The sequence below is a fragment of the Talpa occidentalis genome, unplaced genomic scaffold, assembly GCF_014898055.3.
Source record: "Talpa occidentalis isolate TD23 unplaced genomic scaffold, MPIMG_talOcc4v2.1 talOcc4.2, whole genome shotgun sequence".
NCBI lineage: Eukaryota > Metazoa > Chordata > Mammalia > Eulipotyphla > Talpidae > Talpa > Talpa occidentalis.
The window spans coordinates 23044913-23072038 of record NW_023602073.1 but is presented as its reverse complement, the minus strand read 5'-3'; the positions used below and the strand labels follow the sequence as shown (position 1 = coordinate 23072038).

Here is a 27126-nt window from a genome sequence, read left to right as displayed (position 1 = left end):
GGGCCCGGGGCCTGGAGGAAGGCTTATGCTACCGTCACATGGGCTACTCGGGCTCTTTTTTGCCTCCTGCCTCCAGCTTCCACAGCCACTGCTTGTGGCCTTGCTTTCCCCCCAGTTGCAATACCCACACATGTACCATGTTAATGCAAAAAGTGCTTGGGAGCCCAAGCATGGGGCCTGTGTATGGATACCTGGGCTGAGGAGCAGGGAGTAAAGGGGAGACTAGGACATTTGGGTGCCTGTGGGGATAGGGCCTTGGTTGCTACCTGCCTGCTGGTCTGCCTGTGAGTCTGTTCCCCTGATTTTTTTTTAAAAAAGATTTATTTATTTATGCACACAAGAACTGGGGTACAGGCCAGAGAGGCCAGGGGTGAGAGGATTCACCAGAGACAGAGCGGGGAGCAGAACAGGCAGACGACCGAAATACACTGCTGAGGGAAGCAGAGGGGAGACAGGAGAGGTCTGCTGTGCCATGTAGGTCACCTCCCTGGCAGGGGATCATACTTGTACTGTAGTGGCTGTGGATTGCTTCATAGTGTTGAGACTTGTGCCACCAGGAAGGACCTGGTGCCCTGGTTTGACAGGGTTAAAGGCCTGTCAAATATACTGAAGACTCCAAAATTCTCTTTTCATCTGCCTGAATCAACAGTGTCCCTGCCCAGTCTGCTATGGTTGCAAAACAGCTACTTTTTCAATGTTCACCTTTTCGGTGGTGCTAAAACTATTCTAAAATAATGTATTTATTATTAAAAAGAAAAAAGAAGCAGCAGCAGCAGCAAAGGAGCAGAGCCCACTGGCTTCTGGCTCATTGGAGCCAGAAGTGGTGAGTTCGCTGGAGCTGAGGGGATGAAAAGTTCGATTCTGTGGTTTGGATGGTCTGGGTAGATAGAGGCTGTGGTTCAGTCAGTAGAAGGTCACACCGTTGTTTCCAAAGTGGAAGCTGGGTAAACCAAGGGGACTGGGAATTGACATTTCAATCATTCTGAGCCCGGGGGCATTTGTCAGCTTATCAGTATTTTTCCAACACTTAGTTCTGCTAAGAAAAGCTGGTGACCTCAAGTCAGTTCAGTCTTTCCCTAACAATTTTGTTGAATCATTGATTTTTGTTTTGGGGCTGCCCTGGTGGCACGTGGGTTAAGTTGCAGCACTATGAAGCTGTCCGCAGCCACTGCAGCACGAGTTCTATCCCCAGCCAGGGAGGAACCCACTTGGCCTGGCAGACCTCTCCTGTCTCTGCTGCTCCCCTCAGCAGTGTGTTTCAGTCAGTCTGCCTGTTCTTTTCCCCGCTCTGTCTCTGGTGAATCCTCTCACCCTCCACACCTCTGTCCTGTACCCCAGCTCTTGTATGCATAAATAAATAAATCTTTAAAAAACAAGACAAAACAAAAAAAACACATACATAGTTTTGTTTACTCTTTCTGAAGAACAAAAGTCTCTAATCCTAGAAAAAAATCCCAAATTCTACTTTTTAAAGATATTGTTATAATTCCCTATATGCTATTTAAAATAGAAATATGTGTTTTTATTTTACACAGAATGCATTGAAATGCATTGAAATGCATTAAAAATAAAAACTAATTTTTTTTGGGGGGGAAAATCGGAGGGTGATAGAGGCTGGTGTGGGAGCGGAGGCGGAGGGATCAACAACTGCTCTAAAGAGCTGAAAGTTTTGTTTGGACCTTAAAGACGTATGGCTTGTCTACACTACCAGTTCTATTTTCTAAGCAATGAAGGTTTTACGCTGCTTGAATATATTAGAATTGTAACAGGGTGGTCCCCAGAAAAGGGGAGTTTCCGGGTCCTCTGCCCCACCAAAAGAGGGTGTTGCTGAGCAGGGAGAGAAGAAGCTGGAGAGGAGACTGAGGAAGGAAGGAAGCAGGATGGAGCCAGAAGGAGACCTGGAGGAGGCACATGGAGTTGAGATACATGTGAAGAAACTGCACTTGCTTCTCGGTCTTGGACTGGTTGGAAAAGATGTGGGTGAGAGATGTGGGTGAGAGATATGTGGGTGGGGAGGTTAACAATGGCAGCTTTTATCTTGGTTTTGATTTTGCTCTTTTCCTTCCAGACTTGTCAGTTTCTAGCCCTTTTCTATGGGTCCCCACCCATAGGTACCTTAGACTTGAGGCAGGCCATTGGGCCTCAGTGGCCCTGCTTTGGGCCAACCCTGTTTGGCTGGGCATTTACCCACGAGGGGATGGATAACTTTGGGTGCTTGATTTGGAAACTGTATTTGTCCTCTTTTCTCCATTGCACACTAATTGTATTAAAGTTCCTTCCCATTGACGATCTCATGTGCTAGAATATGTTTTGTCTTGACATGGCAGATGGTAGAACCTATTTAGACTGGGCAGTTTTCGAGTTATAGGGTGCACCTCTCCCTGCCCTGTAACAGATTCAGGCAGGATTTTTGCTTGTGGGACTTTCTTTTCTTGGCCTGGGAGAGGCACAGAATCACCTATAAGGAGAGTTTATGAAAATCCATTCCCATGTTTTGTTCCTCCTTGATACTGTGCCTTTGACCTTCTCTAGAACTACAAACAGTTGGAGATATTACAAGTAATTTTAAAGATCAAGACCATTAAACTGGCTGAAAGTTTTCAGAAGTTCTTTCATTCTAGTTGGAAATGTTCAAAGTCAAGGTAACATGAGGTTCCTCCTCCACCACCCCAATGAACACTTGGTTCAGCTTGACACAGGAGAGGGCAGGAGGGCTGAGCATATGATCACCCCAGTCAAAGGCAGCTTTGTAATTCAAAGATCTTGCTGCAGGCATGAGAGGAAAAGGTCGAGGTGATATTTTATCCACTGGTCCCAGCCGGTCCTCTCCTTACCTGACCTCTGAAATGGATCCACTGGCTTAAAAAGCTCGGTGTCTAAAATTAAAAGTCTTCCCCATCTGGCTGAGAAGGCGACAGCTGAGCAACATGAGACAAGGACCATATTAGTTTAAATAGGGGCTCAGAGAGCCATTTGAGAGAGAGGCTGCTTCCTTTCTTAGGGGACACTTGTCTTTCCAGAAGTCTGATACTGACCAGGAGGCAAGACTTTCACCAGACAACTGTGAGGCTGGATTCTGTAATACTTCCCTTTATCTGCTGGAATTTATACCCGCCACCGGGAGGGTCCAAATGAGGATGTCCTCTTATAACCGGTAATTACTCTTTCAAAAAAAATTGTGAGCTCTCAAAATCTCCTTCTCTCTCTCTCTAGATTGCCTTATGACAGGTTACAGCAAACTCCAGGTAGAGCTTAGCATTTAATATTTCCTTAAAAAATTATTGCATCTTGACTTGAGCTTTTGTTTGAATTTGTTCATTGTTATGTTTCTCCCTGATCCTTCTGAGTACCATCTATGGTATCGGCATCATAGTATATTTCAGTTGTCCTTTGCCTTAAAAGTAGACAACCGTCAGCCTCCTTTCTGGTATTAATGATTCCCCCCTCCACCCCGGGCAATTGGAAATAACCCTCTAGTAATATTCCAGAATCTGTCCTACAGAGCTGAGGTTCAAAATGTTTGCATTTCCATGTTTGTGGATGTCAGCACTTTAAGGGGTGAAGCAGAATGTTGACCAGCATTGGATTTTAAATAATTGGGAACTCAAGGGTATCCCTTTACTGAGTGAGCTCAGAAAATGAAAGATAAAGCTTGGTGGAAATGATTGCAGACAATTTTCAATTGAGAAACAGCTGAAAGAAGCCATTTTCAGAAAATCCCTGGCAGGAGGCCTGAAGCATTGGCCATGAGAAGCTGCCCCAGGTTCCATTACTTTCTCTCTCTGCCAACCCCCAGCCCCCAGCCCATCACTAAGTGATATCTAGATATGAATGTGGGGGGGCTTTCTAGTATGATCCAGGAGGGTTATGTGTCTTAATTTGTCAGGAAAGTATTTCAAGGAAAGCACAAAGATTTGAACACCTTGGTAGTTAGCCACGGCAAAGATGCAAACAAGGGTATCTTCTCCACAGGACTTTGTAAGATGTAAACAGCTCTCCTTGGTGGAGACCACCACCCCTGCAGAAGGGGGCAAAGTTGCCAGATCAGAGAATTCCAAATACAGGTAGCCCTTCCCACACAGGGAGCACAGAAGCAGGAATTCCACCTGAACCCAAAGGAGCTCCATACTCTATATTTAACCCAGCCACTTGATATGCATCTTACTTATGTAAAGAGGGAGATATTTCATCACCCAGTGAAACTTCAGGTTGCTTCTCAGAGTTTTCTTTGGTAGAAAAAAGTGGGGAATAAAAACTCTTTTTATTCAGAGCCCTTTCCACAACCCACTGTGTGAAGCTTGCCCTTCACGCCAGCATTTCTCTCCCATTGAAAAAGAGACTTCAGGGGTCTCCCCATCAATTTCCTGAATGTCAAGTACGGGAGGAGGTACTGAGAACTTTCTGTGTCTCCTTTCCTTACAGTCAAGAGGCGGGGGCCATTAAAAGTCACGGCTGTGTCTTGATTTACCAGTCGGAGACGGAGGGCGATGCCAAGCACCCAGCCGGCAGTGGCTTCATGGGACTCAGCACCAAGATGTTCCAGGTGAAGAGACTGGAAGAGATCAGCGCGTGTTTCCACGGTGACCAGCTGGAGAAAATGGCCTTTGTGCAGTGCATGGGAAAGGTGGAGGGCGTGAAATGCTTTCTGGAGGAGGGTCCTAGTGACCAAGACTCCAGATCTGGAAAGAACGAGGTAAGCGTGTGCTGATTCACTCTCCCTAAACAGATCAGCGTGGTCTTCTGTTTCTCCATTGAAATCAGTCCAGATCCTTTGCAAATCCCAGTTTGTCTCTTGTGTTTGGAAGGAAGGGCCGTTTAGGAACGGGCTTGCTGCAGACCCCGCCGTAAACTGTCTAGCCGGGTCTGGTAAGTGCACTGTGCTCACTTGTCCTCCATGCAGGTGCTTGGAAACAGTGGCTTTAAGTCTAACAAATCGGTGCTGCAAAACGTTTTTCGTGCAGGGTTGACTGTTTTCTCATGGACGTTTTAACGAAATGACATTGTATCTGCTGTAACGAGGAGGCCTTGGAATAGCATGTCCACTGCAGGTGGTGCCACAGAGTAGTTAGGGCAGAAACATTCATTTCTTTAAAAAAAATTAATTTATTTTCTTACATCGTTGTTCATTTTTGTATAGTATTTGATGCCACGTCTCACGTGTGATCCCTGTGATTCTCTCACCACCATAGCAACCGTGATCCATCACCATTGGCCCATGCACTCATCCCCTGTTTTGAAACCCCCGCGTTGCCCTCCTCTGTTGATGCCTCAGATCTATCTATGGTCAACTTGCAAGTTTTGTCTTTTTCCTGTTCCTTTGTACGGTTTCTCTATATTCCATCTAGAAATGAGACCATTGGCTATTTATCTTTTCCCTTCTGACTTATTTTGCTTACCATCTTCCCCTCCAGCTCCAACCATGTTGTGGCAAATGGCACAGTATATTCTCTTTGACTGCTGAGTAGTATTCCATTGTGTCTACATACCACATCCTCTTGATCCACTCATCAGTTTGGGGCACGTAGGTTGTTTCCATATCTTGGCTATTGTAAACAGTGCTGCTCTGAATGCCGGGATGCAGGTTTCCTTTCAGATTAGTGTTTTCGTGCCTTCTGGGTAGATTCCTAGGAGTGGGATCACTGGGTCATATGACGGATCCATTTCTAGTCGTTTTTTTTTTTTTAAAATTTATTTATTTATATAAGAACCAGGGTATAGGCCAGATGTGCGGGAGGGTGAGAGGATTCACCAGAGACAGAGTAGGGAGCAGAACAGGCAGACTGACGAAATACACTGCTGAGGGGAGCAGCAAGTGAGACAGGAGAGGTCTGCTGCGCCATGTGGGACCCTCGCTGGCTGGCCGGGATCGAACTGCCGCTGCAAAGGCTGCGGGCAGCTTCACAGTGCTGTGCTCAACTGCCTGCGCCACGGAGGGAGGCCGCATTTTAATTCTTTTGAGGACCCCCCACACAGCTTTCCATAATGTGGGACTACATCAAACATCTTAAGCAGATGGTATAGAAGGACGGGTTTGCAATCTGGAGAAACCCTGTGGGGGCACGATTGCTTGGAAGCAGAAGCTGCTGACCCTGAACTCCCTCTGGGGTGGGTGGCTGAGCTGTTTAAGGTGTGGGTCAGGGACGTGGACTAGCAAACCTTATCTGATAGCCCCCCAGTGTCCTCACATCTGCAATATGGGGGCCTAAGCCCAACGTGGGGGCTTGATCTTTGACAAGTCACTAAATTTAACCAAGAGATTGCCTCATGTGAGAGGTGGGATGATAGCCACTGTGAAAATTTAGAGTGGTAACCACAGGAAAGTACCTGCCACCTCAGGGGGCACCCATTAGATGTCAGCCCCCTTAACCCCTGTGCCCAGCATGAACCCCTGTGGGGCTCTGTGGGGGTCTCACAACATTACCCACGCCTTCATTCTAGCACATACGACTGTTTCAAACATGCTGGTCATCTTGCTCTCGACAGTGCCCCATGAGGTCAGGACATGGTGCCACCCATCCTTGGTGTCTCAGTGTCTTTCCCAGTAATGGAGACATAACAGACACCCAGAACCATTGGGAGGCAATTCTCCATTCTGGTTCAGGGCTGGGATCTTTATTTTTAACCATCAGACCCAGTGGTTCTTATCAGGTTGTTTGGGAAACACCCTTCCTGTCCAGCTACTGGTCTGCTCAGGTAGGAAGGGCATTTTCAGGGATGCAACAGACGGTGGGGAGAGGAGGAAAGGAATAAACTGCAGCAGAGGCTTTTCATTGCACGTGGCTAAGAAGTGATAGAATGTCCTGGAGGGGAGACATGCAGCTGAGGCTTGTTGGAGACCCGCATTTTCCTTATGAGTCCCATCTTGTCCAGTATAGACCAAGAAGAAATTTCCACAGGCCAACTGAAGTCAGACAGGCAGGACTGCCAAATTAGGCTGTTTATCACACCCACAAACACACATAAGGGCTTCTTTTTCTGTTCATTAACCTTTATGGGACAGAGTAGACACAGCGGTCTTCTTGGGTAACATGGAAACGGCCAACTGTCTGTAATAACTTACATGGATTTGATTGTTTTCCACGACTGTTTTCCCTCCAGTAGGATATGACTTTTATAAGTAGACAATCTCTTTAAAGAGGGGGATGGTGCTAAGCCGAATGTAAGTCTTTTATTTTGTTTTTAAAGATTTATTTATTTATGCAAACAAAAACTCGGGTGCAGGCCAGAGGTGCAGGGGGTGAGAAGAGTCACTAGAGACAGAGTGGGGAACAGAACAGGCAGACTGACTGAAATACACTGCTGAGGGGAGCAGCGGGCAAGACAGGAGAGGTCTGCTGCGCCATGTGGGTAGCTCCCTGGCTGGGGATAGAACTCGTGCTGCAGAGGCTGCAGATAGTTTCACAGTGCTGTGCTTAATCCCTTGCACCACCAGGGAGGCCCCAGAACATAAGTCTTTTAAGGAAGCATCGCTCTTGTGATAGCTGGTGGTCGGCAACGTCAGTGATTGAATGATTTGGAGGGTGAGTATCTGGGGATGTCTGGGAGGGAAGACTGAGAACACCGCTCCTCAGTAACCCTAAAGGAACAGCCTTGGTGACTAGTCTGCCCTCCCCCGTGATGTGGGTCTCTGCAGCTGCTGTGTGTGGGCAGAGAGGAGGCCAGCAGCCTTGTGCTCCATTCACATTCTTTGCAAATGGCCAAGGGCCCAGGGATGTCAGTGATACACATCCCTGTCCCTCTGTTGCCTGGTGGGGAAAGGATGGACACGCACGAATCTGAGATACAGATACGGGCCTGCCTGTCACTGCCAAGACCATGGGGCTGGACGCCCTTGCTCGCCCCTTCAGCAGATGCCAGGGCCGCCAGCGGCTTGGCAGTGGGCACGTGCCAGGGGCCTTCCAGAAGCTCAGCTCTCTCAGGTGTGCAGAGAACTGGAAGACACCACTCCTTTCCCCTGGGCACACCGGGAACCTCTAGGGGACCACTCCCTACACTTCAGGGATTTTTTTTTTTTTTTAAAAAAGCTTGCCATAAATTTCTTTGTGTACTCTTCTCTATATCCCTTCTCTCTTCGAGAGGATTAGCACAGCCGATCATATGCCCGGAAAGGAACTTACCCTGAATTTCAGATACTCTGATGATATTGAAGCTCTGTTTTGAAGACTTGATGTGCAATTTATTTCTCTTAGATTCATGACTCTCCGGTTCCGACAGGGAACCTTACCTATGCGTTTAACAAGTTGGATTGATTAACATTCGGTAAGGCTCAGATTCTTTTTCTTTCCATGTCCATAACTGGGTGTTTCATTTCACGTATTTTTTCCTCCAGTAAATTTATTCTTAACTGTCTTCTATTTAAAAAAAATATTGAATTTATTTAACTGTCACATAGTCTACTTTTTTCCTTTGAACTTAATGTCGTTTTTGGTTTTACTTATTTTGCCGCCCCCACCCTCTTATCCTCAGTGCCCTCAGGATGTGTATTTATATCACTTTTTTTTAAGTATTTTATATTATTGAATAATCTGCTCTGTGCATGCCCAGTATTTGTTATCATTCTGACTTGCTTTACTACCTGTAATTCTTTCAAACTCCTGTGATTTTGTTGAAAATGACTCCATTTCACCCTTTTTTTATGACTGAATGGTATTCCACAGTGTGGCCAGACCACATCTTCTTGATCCAATTTTCAATTGATGGACATTTAGACTGTTTCCATGTCCAAGTTATTGCAAATAATGCTGCTACGAGCATTGGAGAACATGGATTTTGTGCGGTTGGTTCAGATTCTTTGGCTAGATGCCCATGAGGGGGATTGCCAGGTCATATGGTATTTCCATTTTTAGTTTTTTAAGATAAATCCAGATTGCTTTTCATATGGTTCCACCTGTACACACTGTCTCGTTCATTCAGTTCTACTTTTCCTTTTATTCTGTTTCCAAAGGTCTTTTCTCATTCTATTATGTCCAGAGGATGTTTAAACCACCAAAAGAGTATAGAATTTCAAAAGCTTTTAGCAAATGCTCCATAATAAGCTAGGTCTAAACCCACAGAGCATGGTGTTGACATCAAGTAAAGCTAAGAAATCAATCTGATATGTGAATGATGTAGCTTGAGAGCCACTGTGTACGCACCATTAAGCCACGAATGACAAATAACTCTCAAAACTAGGATCACAATTACTTCTATACAATCAAATCCAGGTTTTCTCCCTTTGCTCATTCTTTATTACTTACTTCAATTGCTCCTGTGCTGCATTTCCTTCAGCTCTAACACATACACACACACACACACACACACACACAAAGACGAACACACACAGACACACACACACTATGCTTAATGAAGACAAAGGATCCAGATGATGCTTCCAGACAACCAGAGGTGTCCCAGTCTCTCATTTGGCTCTTTCTGCCCCCTCCATACTCTGTGTGTATAATTTGTATTACATATATCCTTGATTTTTTACCTAAGATTACCTGTGCTCACCTAAGGATACCTACCTTATACCTAAGATTACCTGTCCTTGGCTCTGCCTCACTTTCCTGTGCACCCCTGGTCACCAAGTCTCCACCCACAGGCATGGTTCAGCCAGGGGGCATCAGGCAAAGCTGAGGGGGCCATGATGATAAGAACCACCGCACAGGGTTGGGGTTCACAGCTCCTGCAGTGTTTTAACTCCTGGCACAGAGGCACCAAAGCCCAAATGAAATAACATCTCTATTAACAGAATGAGCAGCGGATAGAGTGGGCAGGAGCAATGCCTGCCTCTTCCAATTTTAATGCAGTTGGTGCATTTAACAGCAGGTGGCATTTCTTCCCTAACCACTGAAATTGTACTACCAGCGCCGTTCATAACTACAACTTAGGTCTCAAAATAACTTCGCTGAGGGCGGAGGTTTTGAGATTTTTCAAGTTGTTCTTCTCCACCCCCGTCCCTTGGCTCCTCACCCGGCGGGGCAGGAGAGAGAGCTCCCTGGCAGTGACCCAGCGGTGGTGGCAGATGCCAGGTTGTTGCTGCCAATCGTCCTTGAACTGGGGACAAGCGCCTTGGCATTGGTGTCAATTGTCACCAGCAGGTCGCTCTCGCACCTGTTTCAGATCTGTCACACAGGCCATCATATTTTTCCTTTTAAAGAAGCAGGTTATGTGTAGATCATGTAACTGGAAACATTTATGGCAGGACCCTACACGAGCCTTCTGCAATTCGGCAGCACCTACAGCCCAGGCCACAGCGTAGAACAGGCTTATGGTTGGAAACGAGCTTACCCTGGAACAGGGGTGGGAAGGAGCTTTCCAGCCAAGCGGCTTCTCCAACTGCTCCCTTAGAATGGACGTCTCCCCTAGAAGAAAAGATGTCTGGCTCATAGGTAGCGTGTGCCTCCTCTCGTCCTCCTTCCTCTGGCTGGTGTTCCGGACGCTGATGACCCGGGGAGGGCCTGGACAGGCTCCCGCTCTCCAGGATGCACAGGTAGTAACTTCGCTTTGCACACATGTAGATTCACTTGACAGTGCTCCCCCAACACCTGCAGCCAGGCAGCGGGCTGTGCCAAGAGAAGGCACACCCAGCCCTTCTTACTCCCAGCTCAGGGTGCCAGCCCCAGGAGAGGGGGGACAGTAACTATGGCATGCAGTACTGGGCAGCCTTTCAGACACTTGCACTAACTTTTGGGGAACCTCCCAGCTGCCTTCCTGGTGCAGGTTCAAGTGGGCAATCTAGTTTTGTTTGTAGAGCAACAGATAATGTCCATGTTTCTTCATTCTCTTGCTCTTTGTGTGACTTAATGATGCAAATAAGAGCACAAAAGCAAAACTTCCCTTCCCTTACTAAGAGGACGGTGGCAAAAATAGATAGTCTGAAAAGTGACCTCGTCTTCTGAGAAAGCTCTCCAGCCCAGCTTCTGTGCTTTTCTCCTGCACTGCTGCCTGGTACGCCTTTCACGTGATAAGGTAGTTATTCCAGGATTGGAATTCAGTCAGGAAAATAGGATTCTGGAAGGAGAGAAAATCATTCAGAGTAAGGATTTTAGTGCTTTTTTCCAAGTCCATAAAAGTATCTGGGAAAACAGCCCTTTTCACACATTTAATTCTTTTATCAATTAGTACATGATTAAAAAAATGATCCAAGACATCTAGAACATACTAGAATATGGTATGAATCACTGCTCCTCTAGGAAGTGGATTGGCAGTGATAATCCCCAGACTATTTTCATTATCATCTACCCCCTAACTTTTTTCCTGCCAGTTAAACCTCTCTCATGAAATTTTATTACTGTAGACACTCTGCATTTCTCTTATATATTATAGATATATATCTGCTTAATACATAAAAAGAGAGAGAGATTTTCCTTCCTCCAGCACAGTCCATTATGCTCTATGTAGAATTCAAGCATCTCAACAAAAAGAAAGCAAATAACCCAATCAAAAAGTGGAATACTACTCAGCAATCAAAACGGACAGACAACATCTTTTTTTATTCATTTGTCCGTTGAAGATTTAGGACATGCTTCCATGCCCTAGATGACATTTAAAAGATTTTAGCAAAAGCAGTAATAGAACAAAATGATGACCTTGATGTGTCTACTCCAGATTTTCAAACACACAACACATGCACACACATATGCAAACTTTTTAAAGGGCTTACTAGTTTTCAACCTACAATCACCCTAAATCCCTATCAATGAGGTGAGCCCACATCAGCCTCAGGACAGCCAGATTCAGGAAGCTATTTTCAGATCTTTTCTCTGTGCTGTTTCTCATTTTCTGTCACTTTGTGGTCACAATAACGAAGACATAGGTGAAGAGCAGATAGTAGAGGAGAGGAGAGAGATCTCTTGTTTGCACTGTGATAGCAGAGACATAGAACACTGATAACAGAATTTAAGCAGTGCTTCTTATGTGCCTGGTTCTGTTTTCTCCAAATGGTCACGCATGAGGACTCATCAGAAAGCAGAGCTGAGCTGAGGCCACGCAAGGCGACATGCACGGGACAGGAGATTGCAGGTGGTTTGTGTTGGAAATTGACTTCCAGGAAACAGAATCTGGAGGAGGAATGTGATCTAGGGGAGGAGCAAAGTCCCAACAAAGGTGTACTGCTTAGGTGACCCCTGCCTAGGGCAGGAGGCCCTCAGAGCTGTCCACTGCAGTTCTGAAGGGGACACTGACCCACTGGGGCCATCCCTTCTGGTGAAGGGCCACCTGGTGGGTCGATGACCCCTGGCATTTTTTTATGCATTTGTGGCTGGTACTCAGAGATGGGGACCTCAGAGGAGCATACTTCAGGAAGGACCAGGGAGGCTGCCAGCTCCTCCAAACCCTTCTTGGAGGAAGAATTCAAAGTCCTTGCAGAAATGCCTTCTGCCCTCGTCTTCCATGTTGCCCTGCATACATTTTGTGTGGCCAGATCCTGTCCTCACCGGTGTGGGTGGAGGAAGGATGGTGCTCTGTGTGGCTTCTGTCCAGGTTCCCCATTGTTCTCATGGGGACAAGTTTAGTGGCGGCCATTCAGGGTCAGGGTCAGCGGCTCAACAGAGAGAAGTCCTACCAGTCCAGCGGATGAGGCTGACTGTTCCTGGGGTGCCCGGCCCGTGCCTTTGCTCCCACTCTTTGCAGCTGGGCAGGCACATCCACTCCCTCACTTCCTGCTTCTTCATGTTGTTTCATGTCCACTTCCGCACACCTGGGCTCTTCCTCCGAGAACCAGTCCCCCAAGACCCCTCTTTGGGAGACCAAGAAGAAGACTCAGGTTGAGACAGGGACAGGGCTGAGGATCCTATTGGTGGCTGTTGCCAGACAATTCTGCAAAAGGCAGGGACCCGGTAGAAAGGAGGAGTGTGTGGGCCCAAACTTTGGGGTTTCTAGTTGACCTTTCCCTTTGCTTTGCAAACATGAGTGGTGAACAGGATGCAAACTACTCCTCGTCCTACACATTATATATGATTTAGGGCTCAGCTGAGCTAATTAGGAGAAGGATCCAATCAATAGAAAAATGAATTAGAAAGACAGGATTTTAATTCCTAAATTCCTTTCATCAGTCTCTAGCAAAGTCCCAGTATTCACTGAGATCTTTCTGAGTAGATTTTATATTAATCGACGCAATAAGGAATCATTGAGCTCCAGGGCATGAGGGATGCTGTGTGGATCCTTGTGGGGAGCTAATAATTGTGACCCTATACTACTTTGCTTTGGAGGGCAGATATTTGAAACCCGAAGACACAGGCAGTTTTACTCCTTGATGGGTTCTGGTAACCTTAAAAGAGGCCAAATTTGATGAAACAAGAGCACTTATTTAAAAGGCAAATGGGTGACATATTTAGATTGCCAAATATGCCAAATATCGCTATATTTAGATGGCTCTTTTCCTTGACTCTGCAGCCCAACATATTAACTCAGAAACATTTTATGTTAGTGTTGTGTTAAACCACATGGCAACCTCAGTCATTTAGAAATCCAAACATTGATAATGATAACTGTTAGGTGTCCTTTCTTCCCAATCCTCTGCAATGAGCATGTTGTGTTGCTATGCTAATACAGATAAATTTCAGCCTTCTTAAAGGAGTGTTTGCTTTTCATTTATAGAGGACTTAATGCTTGATCCTTGGGTCTGTGGATTTACTTGTTTCTTCTGACAACCATGTCAGTGGTCCGCCCTTGGGAGCAGTGTATGAATAACAGCTCCTTTAAGTCGTGTGGCCACGGCTTGTAACAGGAATCGCGGACATTCACATGCTGCTTTGCGTGTTCCTGACCCTGTCCTGAGGCTTTCACACAGCGTCCCAGCTAATCCTCACAACGACCTCATGAAGTTGGTATAGTCATCACCTCTGTTTTATAGGTGAATAATCGGAGGCTTAATGAGGCCAGGAACTTGTCCCCAAAGATGGAACTATTTATCACGCTATTACTTTTTGAGTGAATTAGCTTGTCTGGCTTGAAGGCGGTAACTATGCTTATTTGTAGAAAATGTTCCTGGAATCTACTTAAAAAAATCAAACATTAAGTATTTGATCAGCAAGTTATGGCTGATGAATGTGTTAAGGAAAGTCAGTGTTATTTTCTCCTTATCTGAAATATAGCCCAAACTTGGGTTTTGGTGGCTGCTTGTTCTATTTGTTTATGCAAACACAGAGCTGGTTTGGAGAGAGGAAAACTTTTCAGGTTCTTTGTCAGAGGAAAGCAGGTGCATCCATAGATCAGCGAGGCAACAGTGCCCTCTAATGGGGACAGGTTGCAAGTGAACTCCCGGCTCTCCGGAAGAATTCTACAGCCAACCCTCCGCCCTCTGCTCCAGGCAGGGGAGAGGCCAGGAAAGAATTCACTGAAACTGAATGAGTCTCTCAAACATACAATAACCATAGTTATACATTATAATTATAAATTATATATTTATTTATATATATTCTATAATTATAATTATAAACAATGCTCTTTGTCAGCCTGCTGTAAAATAATAATAATAGTTATTATTATTTTTGCTTCGGATGGATGTGCAGCCACACTTCTTACACTGAATGGAACTGGCTTCCTTCAAGACAGGGCGGGAGGCCGGCCATCCAAAGGCCATCTTGTTCACCTTCCTGTGGTGTTTGTGCAGGTTTGCACGCTCACCTGTTTTACCTAACACCGAGACGTGACAGTGTGAGAGGTGTTTTCTGTGTGAAAGAGGTCATGTGAAACCACATGACGGCCTCTGTGATGCCAAGTGTGGTCGGTAGTTGCTGTCTTCCAGCCATTTCCTCATGGGGGGCTAGTAACCCCATCCCCACAGTGTTGTTGAATGAAGCAGCCACCACGGTGCTCGCACCAAAAAGCAAAATATGCTTTGCGTTTGGGTGGCAGCTAAACCTTCACAAAGCTCTGGGCATCTTTTCAGTGACCTGACCCCCCTCCTCCCATGAGCCCCCAACCCAGATCTTGTTTCCTGAAGGACTTTTCTCTTTCAGGTCTTTGCACTCAACAATTTCCTTCCACATTTTCCCAGCACCTGGCTAGGAACCTCCTTTGATCTTGAACCTACAATCTTGGCCCTTCCTTCCGCATCGGGTTCTGTCAGATGCCACATTCTGTGCGTAGCTTCTGGGCCCAGTGGGGTGATGGGTCTGCTCAGGGGTAGCTTCGGAGACTCTTAAGAGGGAGAAAAGCACCCCATCCAGTGGGAACATCAGAAATCACAAGACGAACTTGAAAGCATGCAGTAACACGAGCTTGATAGATCATGAGCGATGGAGAGACACTGCTTATTTTACTGGACATGAGCGACCTGATATGTGATCACCCTAGCAACTCAGGCTCAAGAGAACATGAGAAGAAACACTATGTTATGGGATATAAGAGCCCTGATGTGCCTCAGAACTGCCAGTGCAGCTAGTTCAAGCCTATCACAGAATCAAGGAAGCTCCATAAACTCTCCAATGATAAAAACGGTTCCAAGATGACAAAGGGGCAGGAGCATGTCTTTTATCTCCTGCTCAGAACCATCGTCTCTTATATTTCAAGTGGGGGTGACCAGGCTTGACTGAGGGATGAGCAGTTCCAAGTCACTGGGGCGGGTGCATTTCCCACTTCCCTACCCTGTCCTTGCTCCCTGAGGGTGCTCCCTGCTCAGAAGCTAGAGGATCGCACACAGTTGATTCCTGCACTGTGTGTTCTAGTGAAATTGGTGAGGGATTAAGGGAGGAACAGAAAGTCACAGGCGTCAGGTGTAAGGCAAAAGGTCTTGCTTAGCCTGCCAGATATGATACTGTGGAAGCCCCCCAGGGCTTTCTTCCAATTATTCTATTCTATTGTTTTTCTTTTATTTTTTTTTTTACATTGTTGTTCATTTTGCATAATACTTGATTTCTCCTCTCAGATGTAGTTCCCATAAATATCTCACCACCGCATCACCTGTGACCCATCACCATGGTCCCTCGTGTTCTTCTCATCCCTCTTTTGATCCCTTTTCCTCCCCCTCCCCTGCTTTAAGCCTCAGATCTACAGTTAGTTGTCTGCAAGTTTAACAAGAAAACGTTTTTAACCAGGCACATGGCAAGTGTCCAGTAAGTGGGCACTCATATCTGAAACATCATTAGCATTATCATTTACTTAGCATTATCATTTACTTATCATTTATAAATAAACTTTCAAAATTTATTTGCCCATGGATTTTTTCTGTTTCCTCACTTCTATGAGCATCTCAGAGGGTCAGGAGCTGTGTTTTGGGGATGCTGGTTTAATGGAGGCTGGGGATGGACCCACTGTGTGACCTTATCATTTAATTAGTCTTGGTGCTTGGTTTACAAAATGGTGTGATAATGCCAGACTTGCAGGCAACTGGGAGGATTAAATTAGCTAATGTAGCTGTGGCCAGGAGTCTACCACACAGAGGTCAACCCCCCCCCCAATTTAATTTCTGTTCCCATTTCTTTATTTTCACCACACTTTTCCTCACTCTTCACCCCTTCTGAAATTCTTCCTGTCTGACTGCAACTGCTCCTAATCTCACCTCCCCAGGTTGCTGCCACCACAGCAGACACTGTTTAGATTCCCTGTGCCATTTGTGCACAGAGTATTGACGTCCTTTCTGTAATCATTATTATAGAACTGGAGGTCCTTCCCTCGGGGTCCATGCCCCATATCCCTTGCGTGTTCACTTCACGTGTGTTCTAGTTGTTGCCAACACATTTTAGGACCAATGTCATATTTTAAGTCTTCAGAAATGAAGATAATTATTAGTATGTGGATTTCAAGTATTTGAATAAAGTAACAAGTAGGGTCATCCTCCAAGGAAAAATGGTATTGAGCTTTTCCGTGAGTCTCTAAGAGCATGCACCTGCACGACATTTTAATAATTTCTTAGGCGGTTGAGTCAGTTCTGAGAGGTCGCTGTGATCTGGCGAATCCCAGCTTTCATTTCCCCACAGATAAGAGAGCATGCAGTGAGAGGGACACCTGTACTCTGGGTACACTCTGCCCCTCTGCAGAATCAGACCAGCTTCCTTTTTCTCCCATGTCAAAATAGGTCTATGTGGCCTCCCCGGTGGTGCAGCAGTTGAGCGCTGGACTGCGAAGCTGCCTGTAGCCTCTGCAGCGCTGGTTTGATCCCCGGCCACCAGCCAGGGTCCCACATGGCGCGCAGACCTCTCTTGCTGTGCCCTCTGCTCCCCTCAGCAGTGTATTTCATCAGTCTGCCTATTCTGTTTCCCTCTCTGGCTCTGGTGAATTCTCTCACCCTCCCGTGCTTCGGACTATACCCAGTGCTTGTATAAATAAATAAATAAATCTTTAAAAAAATTTAAAAAAAAATAGGTCTATGGACTTGTACTCTGTGATAACTGTAATCATGCAGAGCGAACGCTGTGCATTATCATAGCCCGAGACACTAGGTTCTCAAGTCGCTTCTGGAATTAATTATCCAAGGAAGAGGAACTTACTTCAAAGATGGTTTATATTTGCTTATTTGTTTCTTTCACCCACATCCTTATCCTTGACAGGGGGTAATTTTCTGTGTGAGAGGAGGCTAGTTGGCAGAGCATCTTCTCACCCAGATGGTTTATGATGGGTCAGCCTCACCTGGGGGCCCTTGAGCTCTACTATGCAGGGAGCTGCAATTTCATGGTGTCCACTCGAGTTTGAGAAGCTCTAGCATATTCCTTGGGACATGAAGGGTTGTGTTGATAACATTTCCTTTCATTTATAATAGTTTATAAATTTGTCAGGGTTTTCTAAGTTGGCAATGATATTGCTTGCAGGGTATCATGGGTTTTGTTTATTCCTTTGTTATCCTCTGCTTTAAAAAAACTTTTTAGGTTGACATGTAGTATGCATACGGGAAAAGAAAGAAAAATGAAGGGTTAACTAAGATTGACTGTAAAAAGTCATTAAAAGAAAAATAAGCATTCACTGATAGACTTGTGAATATGTTTATCTAAGTAATATATGTGTATATTATATATATGCACACATATATCAGAATATATATAATTTTATACATATCCTATATATATTTATACATCACATATAATTTTATATCTATTCTGTATATATATTTCTGTATATATATTCTGTATATATATTTCTTCTGTGTTATATGCTCTCATTTTTTCTGTATATATATTCTGTGTATATATATCCTGTGTGTGTATATATATATATATATGTTCTATATATATGTTCTGTATATACATAGGATATCCATATACTCCCAGAGTCTCTCAGGCTGTTCCTTGGGAACCAAGCAGTATCCTTTTAAGAGCATATTTTCCTTGACAAAATAAATATGTCTAATAATAGTTCTTTCCATTAGATTTCTCAGGCAGACAAAATACAAAACTTGAACTCTGGCCAGCTAGATAAGCTGGGCGAGAGCAGATGTGAAGTGGCCAGCGAGGCCTGCTCTCCCTCCCCGTGATGTCCACGCTGTTCCAGATGGGTCTGGACATTGAGTTCCTCACCCGATTGGAAGGCGGTGGCCCTGTAATGAGATGCTGCATCATGGAAATTCTTTGGTTGTCCTTGTTGGTCAAGCAGCCAGGGTTTAGCTGAAAGCCAGGAGTCGCCTGTGAGATTCTCTTAATAACTGAGTTACTCCTGCAGCTTTTAAACTTGTGTTTAAATCCAAGTGGCTGAACCTACCATGTCTACTGTTGTGGGTGTTGGGGCTGCTCTTGGTTCAAAGCACCCACGGTCAAGTGATAGGGTTGCTGGTAGCTGGATTTTGTGGGTCCCTTGGGGTTTTGCCAATCCTATATCATCAGTGCCCTGGATTGAGACTTGGGGAGGAGAACCACAGTCCCAGACAGCATTTCTCAAACTCCACTGCAGATGAGAATCACCTAGGGTACTCCAGGAAAATGCAGGAGGTTCTTTTTTTCCTACTTGAACAGCTTTAAAAATGTTTATATTGAGGGCACATTGGTTTATGACACTGCATGTGATCCAGTAGGATAGGATCATGCTCTTCAGAGGCCTGTCACCTCACCCAACACCCAGGCACCCGCAGTCCATACCCTGCTTTCCACCCTCCCCCTCCCCCTATGGTAACCTCAGGTCTAGAGTCAGATTTATAGGGTTTGTTATTGGTTTGCATTTGTCTGATCTTTTGTTTTATTTTTCTTTATATTACCATCTTGTATTTGTCATTCTCCTTCTGACTTATTTCACTGATTTTATCATCCTTTTATAGCGGTCACCACAAATGGCAAGAGGTCATTCTTTTTCTTTTAATCACAGAGCATTCCTCCATTGTGTATGGAGACGGTATCTCTTTAATCCACTCTGTCCTTGGGCACTTAGGTTGTTTCCATAACTTGGCTGCTGTAAATCACACTGCAATGAACATAGGTGTGCAGATATCCCTTGGAACGAGTGTTTTTGCATTCTTGGAGTAGACAGGAGTGGAATTGCTGGAGCTCATGGTAGATCTATTTTTTAGCATTTTGAGGAAACTCCATACTGTTTTTCACTGGGACTGGACCAGGTTGTGAGAACCGTGGTTAGTTAGCATCCTAGGGAAACCGTTTGATTCCTTTCTTTTTCTGCCCCTGAACTTGCTTAGATCAGGAGATGGCAATTGACAGCTCTCAAGATGACATTGTGTCATCCCCCGAGGCTAGTTAGACAATAAAAATGGTATTCACCTTTGAAATATTTGACCTCTCTATAGGATGAGTACTTCTCACCCCTGCCTTTTACATGAAATGAGTCTTGTGACCACTTGAGTTTCCTTAGGCTAAGACAGGTAACAAGACACACATTCTAGTCTTGGTTCTGAATCAGCACTACATGGATGTCAGCTCCCATCGCTGAGTTTCCAGCCTGTCCTAATGTTTATTTCATCTCTGGGAATTGTGGATGCATGGAAAATTGTGGGACATGGATTTTCCTGTATGTATTTCCATTTCCCCCAAAACTTTCCTATCTTTGCATAGGAAAGTTAGTCTTAGTAGCACTAAGACTAAAACCAGAAATGGTTCCTGGGATTACATGTGCGGTTCTTTCATATCCTGTGGATTCAGAGATCTTTCTCTGAGAGCAGGCTGGTCTCTTTCATGGTTTGGTAAATGAGGTTGCAAAAGAGGATGCAGGCGGGCTGAAACCAGCAAATTAAAAATACTTTTAAAAGAATTTAGAGAGAGTGGGGCTGAGAATCATTTTGCATTCTGTAAAGCAGGCGGAAGGACCTGTGTCTGTCAGAACCATTACAATAAAGTGAACCTTCCTTGAATCTATTTGAGATGCTGAATGAAACCTAACCCCGGAATCACTGGCCCACAAATAGAAGAGAGCAGACGGGGATAGAGGGTGAGGGCAGGTTGTACGTGGGGCCGTGCTGGGTGGAGCAGCAAAGCGAGGTGGAGGGAAACCCACATTTCCTGCAGTCTCAGCAGAAATGAAGCACTCCTGCTGTCCCTCTGGGCATTTCTGGGAAACCTTCTCGGTTTTCAGTTTTATGGCACCAGCGGAAGACACGGCTAACCTCCCTGAGCCGCCCTCTGGCTGGATTCCATGCTCGCAGCCTCCCTGCAGTTCCTCTCGACCCCTGGAGCTGCCTGGTCAGTTGTGTCAAGACCTGGAACCTACTCGGTGGGTCTGGCTGCCCGTGTGGGCCCAGGCAGGAACCAGGATGGCCAGAAATGCCAGGGCCGGTGCCGTTTTGCCCAGGCCAAGTGGGAAGGATTGATCAATGCCCCGAGTGCCCAGACATCCAAGAAGATTGTAGAGCGGACCAGAGACCTGGCATTTCAGTGCCCACATGATGACCTGCCGGACCCTACCCACCACTATGCCAGTCCTGGCAGCTTGCCTTGCGAGTGTCTAATACGCCATTGTGACGAGTAGGACCTATATTATTTATGTGGAGTCTGAGCAGTTTATCATTCAGCTGAAGTGGAAATGTCTGATTACATGAATCAAGCAGAACCAGACAAATTCATGTATGGTCCTGGGAACGTGATTGTCCAGGGGTAGCGGCAGGGGGGGCTAGTCTGGCCTCTTGGGACAGACCTGCTGCAGCTCAGAGCGTGGTCTCCTCTCTCTGAGGTGTATGCAGAAGCAGGGTCACCCCCAGGCTGTCGGTTGCATTGCTTGGGGAGCACCTCTCTGTCCTGTGGGAGACCCAATGCCACTTGGCCGTCTACGGTCATGGCTGCCGCTTGCTACCACTTCCCCTTCACCCCCCAGCCCCTTCCTCAAACTCGCACTTCAGAGCTGTCTCCAAAATGCTCTTGGGATAAAAAGATAGAGTAGGGGCTGGCATTGCGGCTGGCATTTATCCCACCCCCTTATATTCATGGAGCAGTCACTAAGGGGGTCCCATATAGTGATGAGTATAGAAAATAGTGCCCCCCAATATGATAGAGAAGTGGGTCTCGGATAGGATGCTGTGGGCTAAGAGAAAGGAGGTACAGGGGTCTTGCCTAACCTTCAGGGCTTCAGGATTTCAGTTAATACCTGAAGGGTGAATAGGGTTGGGCCGGGGAGGCACTGCGTGCAGCCTTGCCCAGGAAGTGGGTGAAGGAGGACCTGGCAGCAAGACTTGGGGAGAAGCAGCTGGGCTCAGTGGTGATGGTGGGGGACCCTTTCACACCCACCGGCTGGAGTTGAGGGAGAGTGGCCCCTCCTAGCAGCCCCAGAGTGCAGATCCCAAAGGGTGACCGATTTCCATGCCTTTGGCTGGTCTGATTTCCTGTAAATACCCCCTATTATTTTTGTCACCCCTCCACGTTAATTCTGGCGGTTCCAGGACTCAACCTGAGACTTCTTAGAAATGAAATTATTCTTGGTGCCATTTCCCTCCCTTCTGAAATTACTATGGCTATATTTTTAGTATGTTTTAGGGGAGCAGAAAGCACGACTTACCTTTCATTTTCCATAGAAGCTCAACTAATGACTGCCCCTTTTACATACCGTGTTTTTTTTTTTTCCAGGCTACCCAGCCTGAATTAACTTTTCTGTAAGAAAAGGCCTTTCGTGGTTTATAAATTTTAATGCAGGATGCTAGCTGCCAGGCTATTTTTGGACCACAACCAGGGGCTCAACCCGCCTCCCTTCACATGAAACGAGGGACCCAGCCCGCAGCTGGACACAGAGCCTCTTTCATCGGTCACTTTCAAAGTCGTGACACCTCTTGGCTTTAACCTCAGGACATCAAGAATTCTCTTTTAAAACCTGTTTCCTGGAAATGGGTCTTTGCTGTGCTAATGGATAATTTTTCACTTCATATTTTTTTAAGGTGCATAAATTTTATTTTTTTTTCCTCTTGCAAAAAAAAATCCAACACCCCAGGGTGTGTGTTTGGGGGGGCATGGTAAGCAGTCTCCTTGGTATTCAGTAGTACAGGCCATCCCTGTCCTGGATTTTTAAATATTTCATTAGCGTCAGGGGGTTGGTACACTACTCTATTCATTCCCTGTTCCTCCACAGACACTGGGCTGATTATTTGGATTAAAAGTGCTGAGTAAGAGAATGTGGCCTGAAAATTAGCCTCTTCAGTCAATGTCTTTAATCACGTGGGGACCTGCTCCTGGCTGGTTTAGGGTCTCCTGTGCAAGGTTGCCCTGAGGAACACTGGGTTTGGGGTTGGCTTCTATCTGTTCTCTCAGCCTTTCTACCCCTACTCTGGGTAATTATCTGGGCACAGGGGAGCCACGCCATGCTGGCAAAGTATTGGTGCAAAATTTAAAAATGTCTTCCCGGGCAACAGATTCGAGGGGGACACTTTGCTATGCACCCCGTGTGCTGGCATCTTGGTCAGCTGACAATGCTGAGACAGTGGATGGCTTCAACTGTAGAAATGTGTAATGCTCCATCACAAGCATTGCACGCCTTTTGTGAATTGATTTACAAACATTTAAAATCGTGTTGCAAATATGATATGTCTTACTGTATGATGAAAAGCTGACTCAGAGATATCCACTCTGCTCTACAACTTGACAAGTCACATTGGGGTTGTCTTTCTGTACCTTGGGTTACTTGTGGAGGAAAAAATGAGCACTTATAAGGTTGAGGTGGAGTAAATAAGGTCAGTGCTAGATTTTAACAACAATAACAGGATGTAAGCTGACCCTGTTATTCTAGTTTTTAAATTTCTAAGCTACCCCTCTTAGGAAACTTTCTGCTCCTTGTGTTTTGGTGCAACCCCCAGTGACTCTTGGGCATTCTAAAATTTTGGAAACTCTGACTTCTGTTTTTGTGACCCCCGGCCTCTTCCTGTCCACTTTTGGGAAGGTTGTGCACCTGAATTAGAGGGGTCTCTTGTTCTCCCTGCCCTGTGCAGGGGAAGCCCCTTCTCCTGGCTTGCCTCTCCCCTCCTCCTTAATTTCCTTGTTTACCCCGAAAGTTTCCCCAGGGTCTTGTCCCTTCCTTGAGGTCAGAGCCTTAACAGTGTAGGGTCCTCTCTGGTGGCCTAGTCTCAGCACTATCATTGCTATCAGCTATCACAGCTAAGGCCTGCATTGGATCCCCAGCCAGGGAGGTGATCCACATGGTGCTGCAGACCTCTCCTGACTCGCCCGCTGCTCCACTCAGCAGTGTATTTCAGTCAGTCTGCTTGTTCTGCTCCCCAATCTGTTTTTGGTGAATCCTCTCACACATCCCTCCCCCACCCCGCACCTCTGGCCTACACCCCAGTTCTTCTACCCCAAAAAATAAAAAATCTTTACAGTGTAGAATCCATTGTAGTCCTGTATTAGGGAGAACAGGGGATCTGTTTTGTTAAAGGGGAGCAGCCTGACTTGGGTTAACTCTTTAATGTCCATGAGGATCAAGGGAGTTACAGTTGACCAGAGTGCACCAGTACCACTGTTAAGAGGGCATCGAATCCGACAAGTATTTACAGTCCCAAAGTACCATGTATCATGACCTTGGTCTTTCCTGCTACAGGGCAGTCATCCAGTTTGAAGACAGAAATTTGTCTTAGCCCAAGTTATCCTTTGATGAATTACATAGGAAGCAAATCCGAGGATGTGGGGGTCACTTTGGTCTTGGCTTCCTGTGAGTCATGCCTAAATTTCCCCATCTCCAGCAGTGGCTTCAGGACAATGGGTATGGCCTCGGCATCCCCTGATTTGGAGGAGTGGTTTTCTCTATGGCCTGAAAGGAGAGTGCATCAAAGATGACATGAGACCTACTACTGAGACCTGGTTTCACACAGGCTGTCCACCTTCAGTCTCCAAACACTCCAAGCCATGTCCTACCCCATGGCATTGGTTTCATGTGCCCAGAGCTCCTTCTTCCACTGTCACCTCCTACATATTCCCAGCTCTTTATTACAGCTGTAACTTGAAACCTTTTCCTTTTTTTTTTTTTGCAATTCTGCAGCTATCCAATCTCAGCGCCATTTAAGAACTTTATCAAGCAGAAGGCATTTCCTGAATACAGTGGGTGTGCTGATGATTCCTCAGCCTTTTAGAAATCTTTGATTGCTTCTTCACTGCATGAGACAGTCAGGACTGTGTGCAACTGCTGATGATGAGAAAAATCAGCCAAGTGTAGGGGGTGAGCACAAAGTCGTGTCTGGAAGGTTGGAGACCTGCAATGTCAACCTTGGTGTATAAGGCTAGACCTTGCCAACATGGAGGTGGCCCTGTCCTGGAATGGGCTCATGAAGCTGTGCACTTGGATAATAATTTTCCTGGTGGTATAATTTGGGTTGCAAATAATTTCTTTGCAAATTTGGACTGTCTGATACCATTGGCTTCTGACTTCCATGTGGCTGTTGAGAAGTCCCCATAAGTTCAGAATCCTGATCCTGTGTAGCTGGTATATGTATTTTTTTCTCTAGCAGCTTGGGACTTTCTATTTGTCCCTGATATTCTGAATTTCACAGTGATAGACATTGTGCATGTTTTATTCCTGCACAGGACATTTGCTGGGCTTGTATTTCCTTTCTCTTGGGAGATTTTCTTGCACAATTGCACGTCCTCTGTCTTCCTTCTAGAACCTCTATTACAGCTTCCCTGATGGCACAAAGGGTTGAGTACAGCACTGTGAAGCTATCTGCAGCCTCTACAGCACAAGTTCGATCCCTGGCCAGGGAGCTACCCACATGGCGCAGAAGACCTCTCCTGTCTCGCCCGCTGCTCCCCTCAGCAGTGTACTTAAGTCAGTCTGCCTGTTCTGTTCCCCACTCTATCTCTGGTGAGTCCTCTCATCCCCCGGCCCCACACCTCTGGCCTACAACCCAGTTCTTGTATGCATAAATAGATAAATCTTTAAAAAAAAAAAACCTCTATTATTTGAATGTTGGCTCTCCTAGATGTCTTATCTTTTTGCTTCTCTTCTTCCCTCTATGTGGTTGCTCTGTTTTCAGGGAGACTTCTTTGTTATGGAAGATTCTTAAATTTTCTTGTCTATGATCATATTCTTAATTTTCAAGAACTCTTTATTACTGAGTTTTTATTTTTAATGTGAAACCCATTTTTGTTATATACATTTGGTAAGCTTTCTTATTTCTTTTTTTCTTTAAAAATTATTTATTTATGCATACAAGAACTGGAGTACATGCCAGAGGTACTGGGGGTGAGAGGATTCACCAGTGACAGAGTGGGAAGCAGAACAGGCAGACTGACTGAAATACACTGCTGACAGGAGCAGCGGGCGAGACAGGAGAGGTCTGCTGCATCATGTGGATAAGCTCCCTGGCCAGGGATCGAACTCAGGCTGTAGCGGTGATAGTGCTGAGTCTTAACCCCTAGGCTGCCAGGGAGGCCCCCTTTCACTGTATTTTAAATGAGTATAAAGGAGCAGAGCATAGAATAAGATTAGGTAGGAAAGGATACTTGGAGGAGGTAAGTTTTGAACTGAAAGTTTCCTATGGACATATATACAAATAACAGCCATGGTAATTTCAGCTTCATTTCCTTTTTTCAAAACTGAGCTACAAGCTTAAAAAGAACCCAAATATAAAAAACATGAGTACTGTGTAACTGGCATCCTAGTCACATATCTAAACCTCATGACACTGACTTTACTAATTTATAATTAGGGATAGTGGACTTGGTTCAAGTTTACCTTTGTTCTATTTGGCAGGGAGAAGATTCCACTAAAAAAATTAGCGTAAACAAGATTGCAGATTGGTAACGTAGGCCAGAGAGAAAATATCCAAGGGTATTATTAGAACTCATAGGTGAGAATATAAACTAGTTTTTCCAATTATAAATACTACTTGTCAATATGCCTCTGTCAAGACACCCATTTGACCCCCATATTACTAGCTGTTAATTTGTATACTGAATTAAAAGCTGGAACAAAATGTCTGTTTCTTTTTAAACAAATTTATTTTTTTAAAAAAGATTTATTTATTTATGTATGCAAGGACTGGGGTATAGGCCAGAGGTGCGGGAGCGGGTTTGTGTGTGAGAGGGTTCACCAGAGACAGAGTGGGGAGCAGAACAGGCAAATTGACTGAAATATACTGCTGAGGGGGAGCAGTGGGGAGACAGGAGAGGTCTGCAGCGCCATGTGGGTCAGCTCCCTGGCCGGGGATCGAACTCATGCTGCAGTGGCTGCTGATAGCTTCATAGTGCTGAGACTTAACCCCTTGTGCCACCAGGGAAGCCCCCAAATTTCTTAATTTTTTTTTTTTTGTGTGTGTGCAGACCTCTCATCTACCTGAACTTGGAAGTGTTGAGGGCTTACTGTTATGCAAATAATAGAAAGACAAAGTGTGAACCATAATCTCCCATTTATAATTAGTAAATCACTAAACACAGGGCCTCCCAGGTGGCGCAGCAGATTGAGTGCAGTGCTGTGAAGCTGTCCGCAGCCTCTGCAGCGTGGGTTCGATTTCTAGCCGGCCAGGGAGAAACCCACATGGCGCGGCAGACCTCTCCTGCCTCGCTCGCTGCTCCTCTTAGCAGCGTACTTTGTCAGTCTGCCTGTTCTACTCCCCACTCTGTCTCTGGTGAATCCTCTCACCCTCCTGTGCCTCTGGCCTGTACCCCCCTTCTTGTATAAAAATAAATAAATCTTAAAAAAAAAAGAAACCCAAGTGTTTAAAAAAAATAAATCACTAAACACAGGCAGGAAATTCAATACTGTGGTTTTATTTCCCTCCCCCCCTGCACTTTTAACTCTGTAGCTCAGTGAGAAATGACTATTTTAGTTGCTTTCTAATTCACAATTTTACCTGTGAAACAGGGATCACTC

General features: G+C 45.5%; 1 protein-coding gene across 1 annotated transcript in view; it reads left to right on the top strand.

Moving 5' to 3' along the window:
- Nucleotides 1-4519: 4519 nt before the first annotated feature.
- The window catches only part of MYLK4 (myosin light chain kinase family member 4), a 68974-nt gene continuing 46367 nt past the window's right edge, over nt 4520-27126 (top strand). The window contains exon 1 of the mRNA XM_037518559.2: nt 4520-4693. Coding sequence (XP_037374456.2) covers nt 4535-4693 — 159 coding nt within the window. The 5' untranslated portion in view covers nt 4520-4534. The remainder of the gene's footprint in view (nt 4694-27126) is intronic.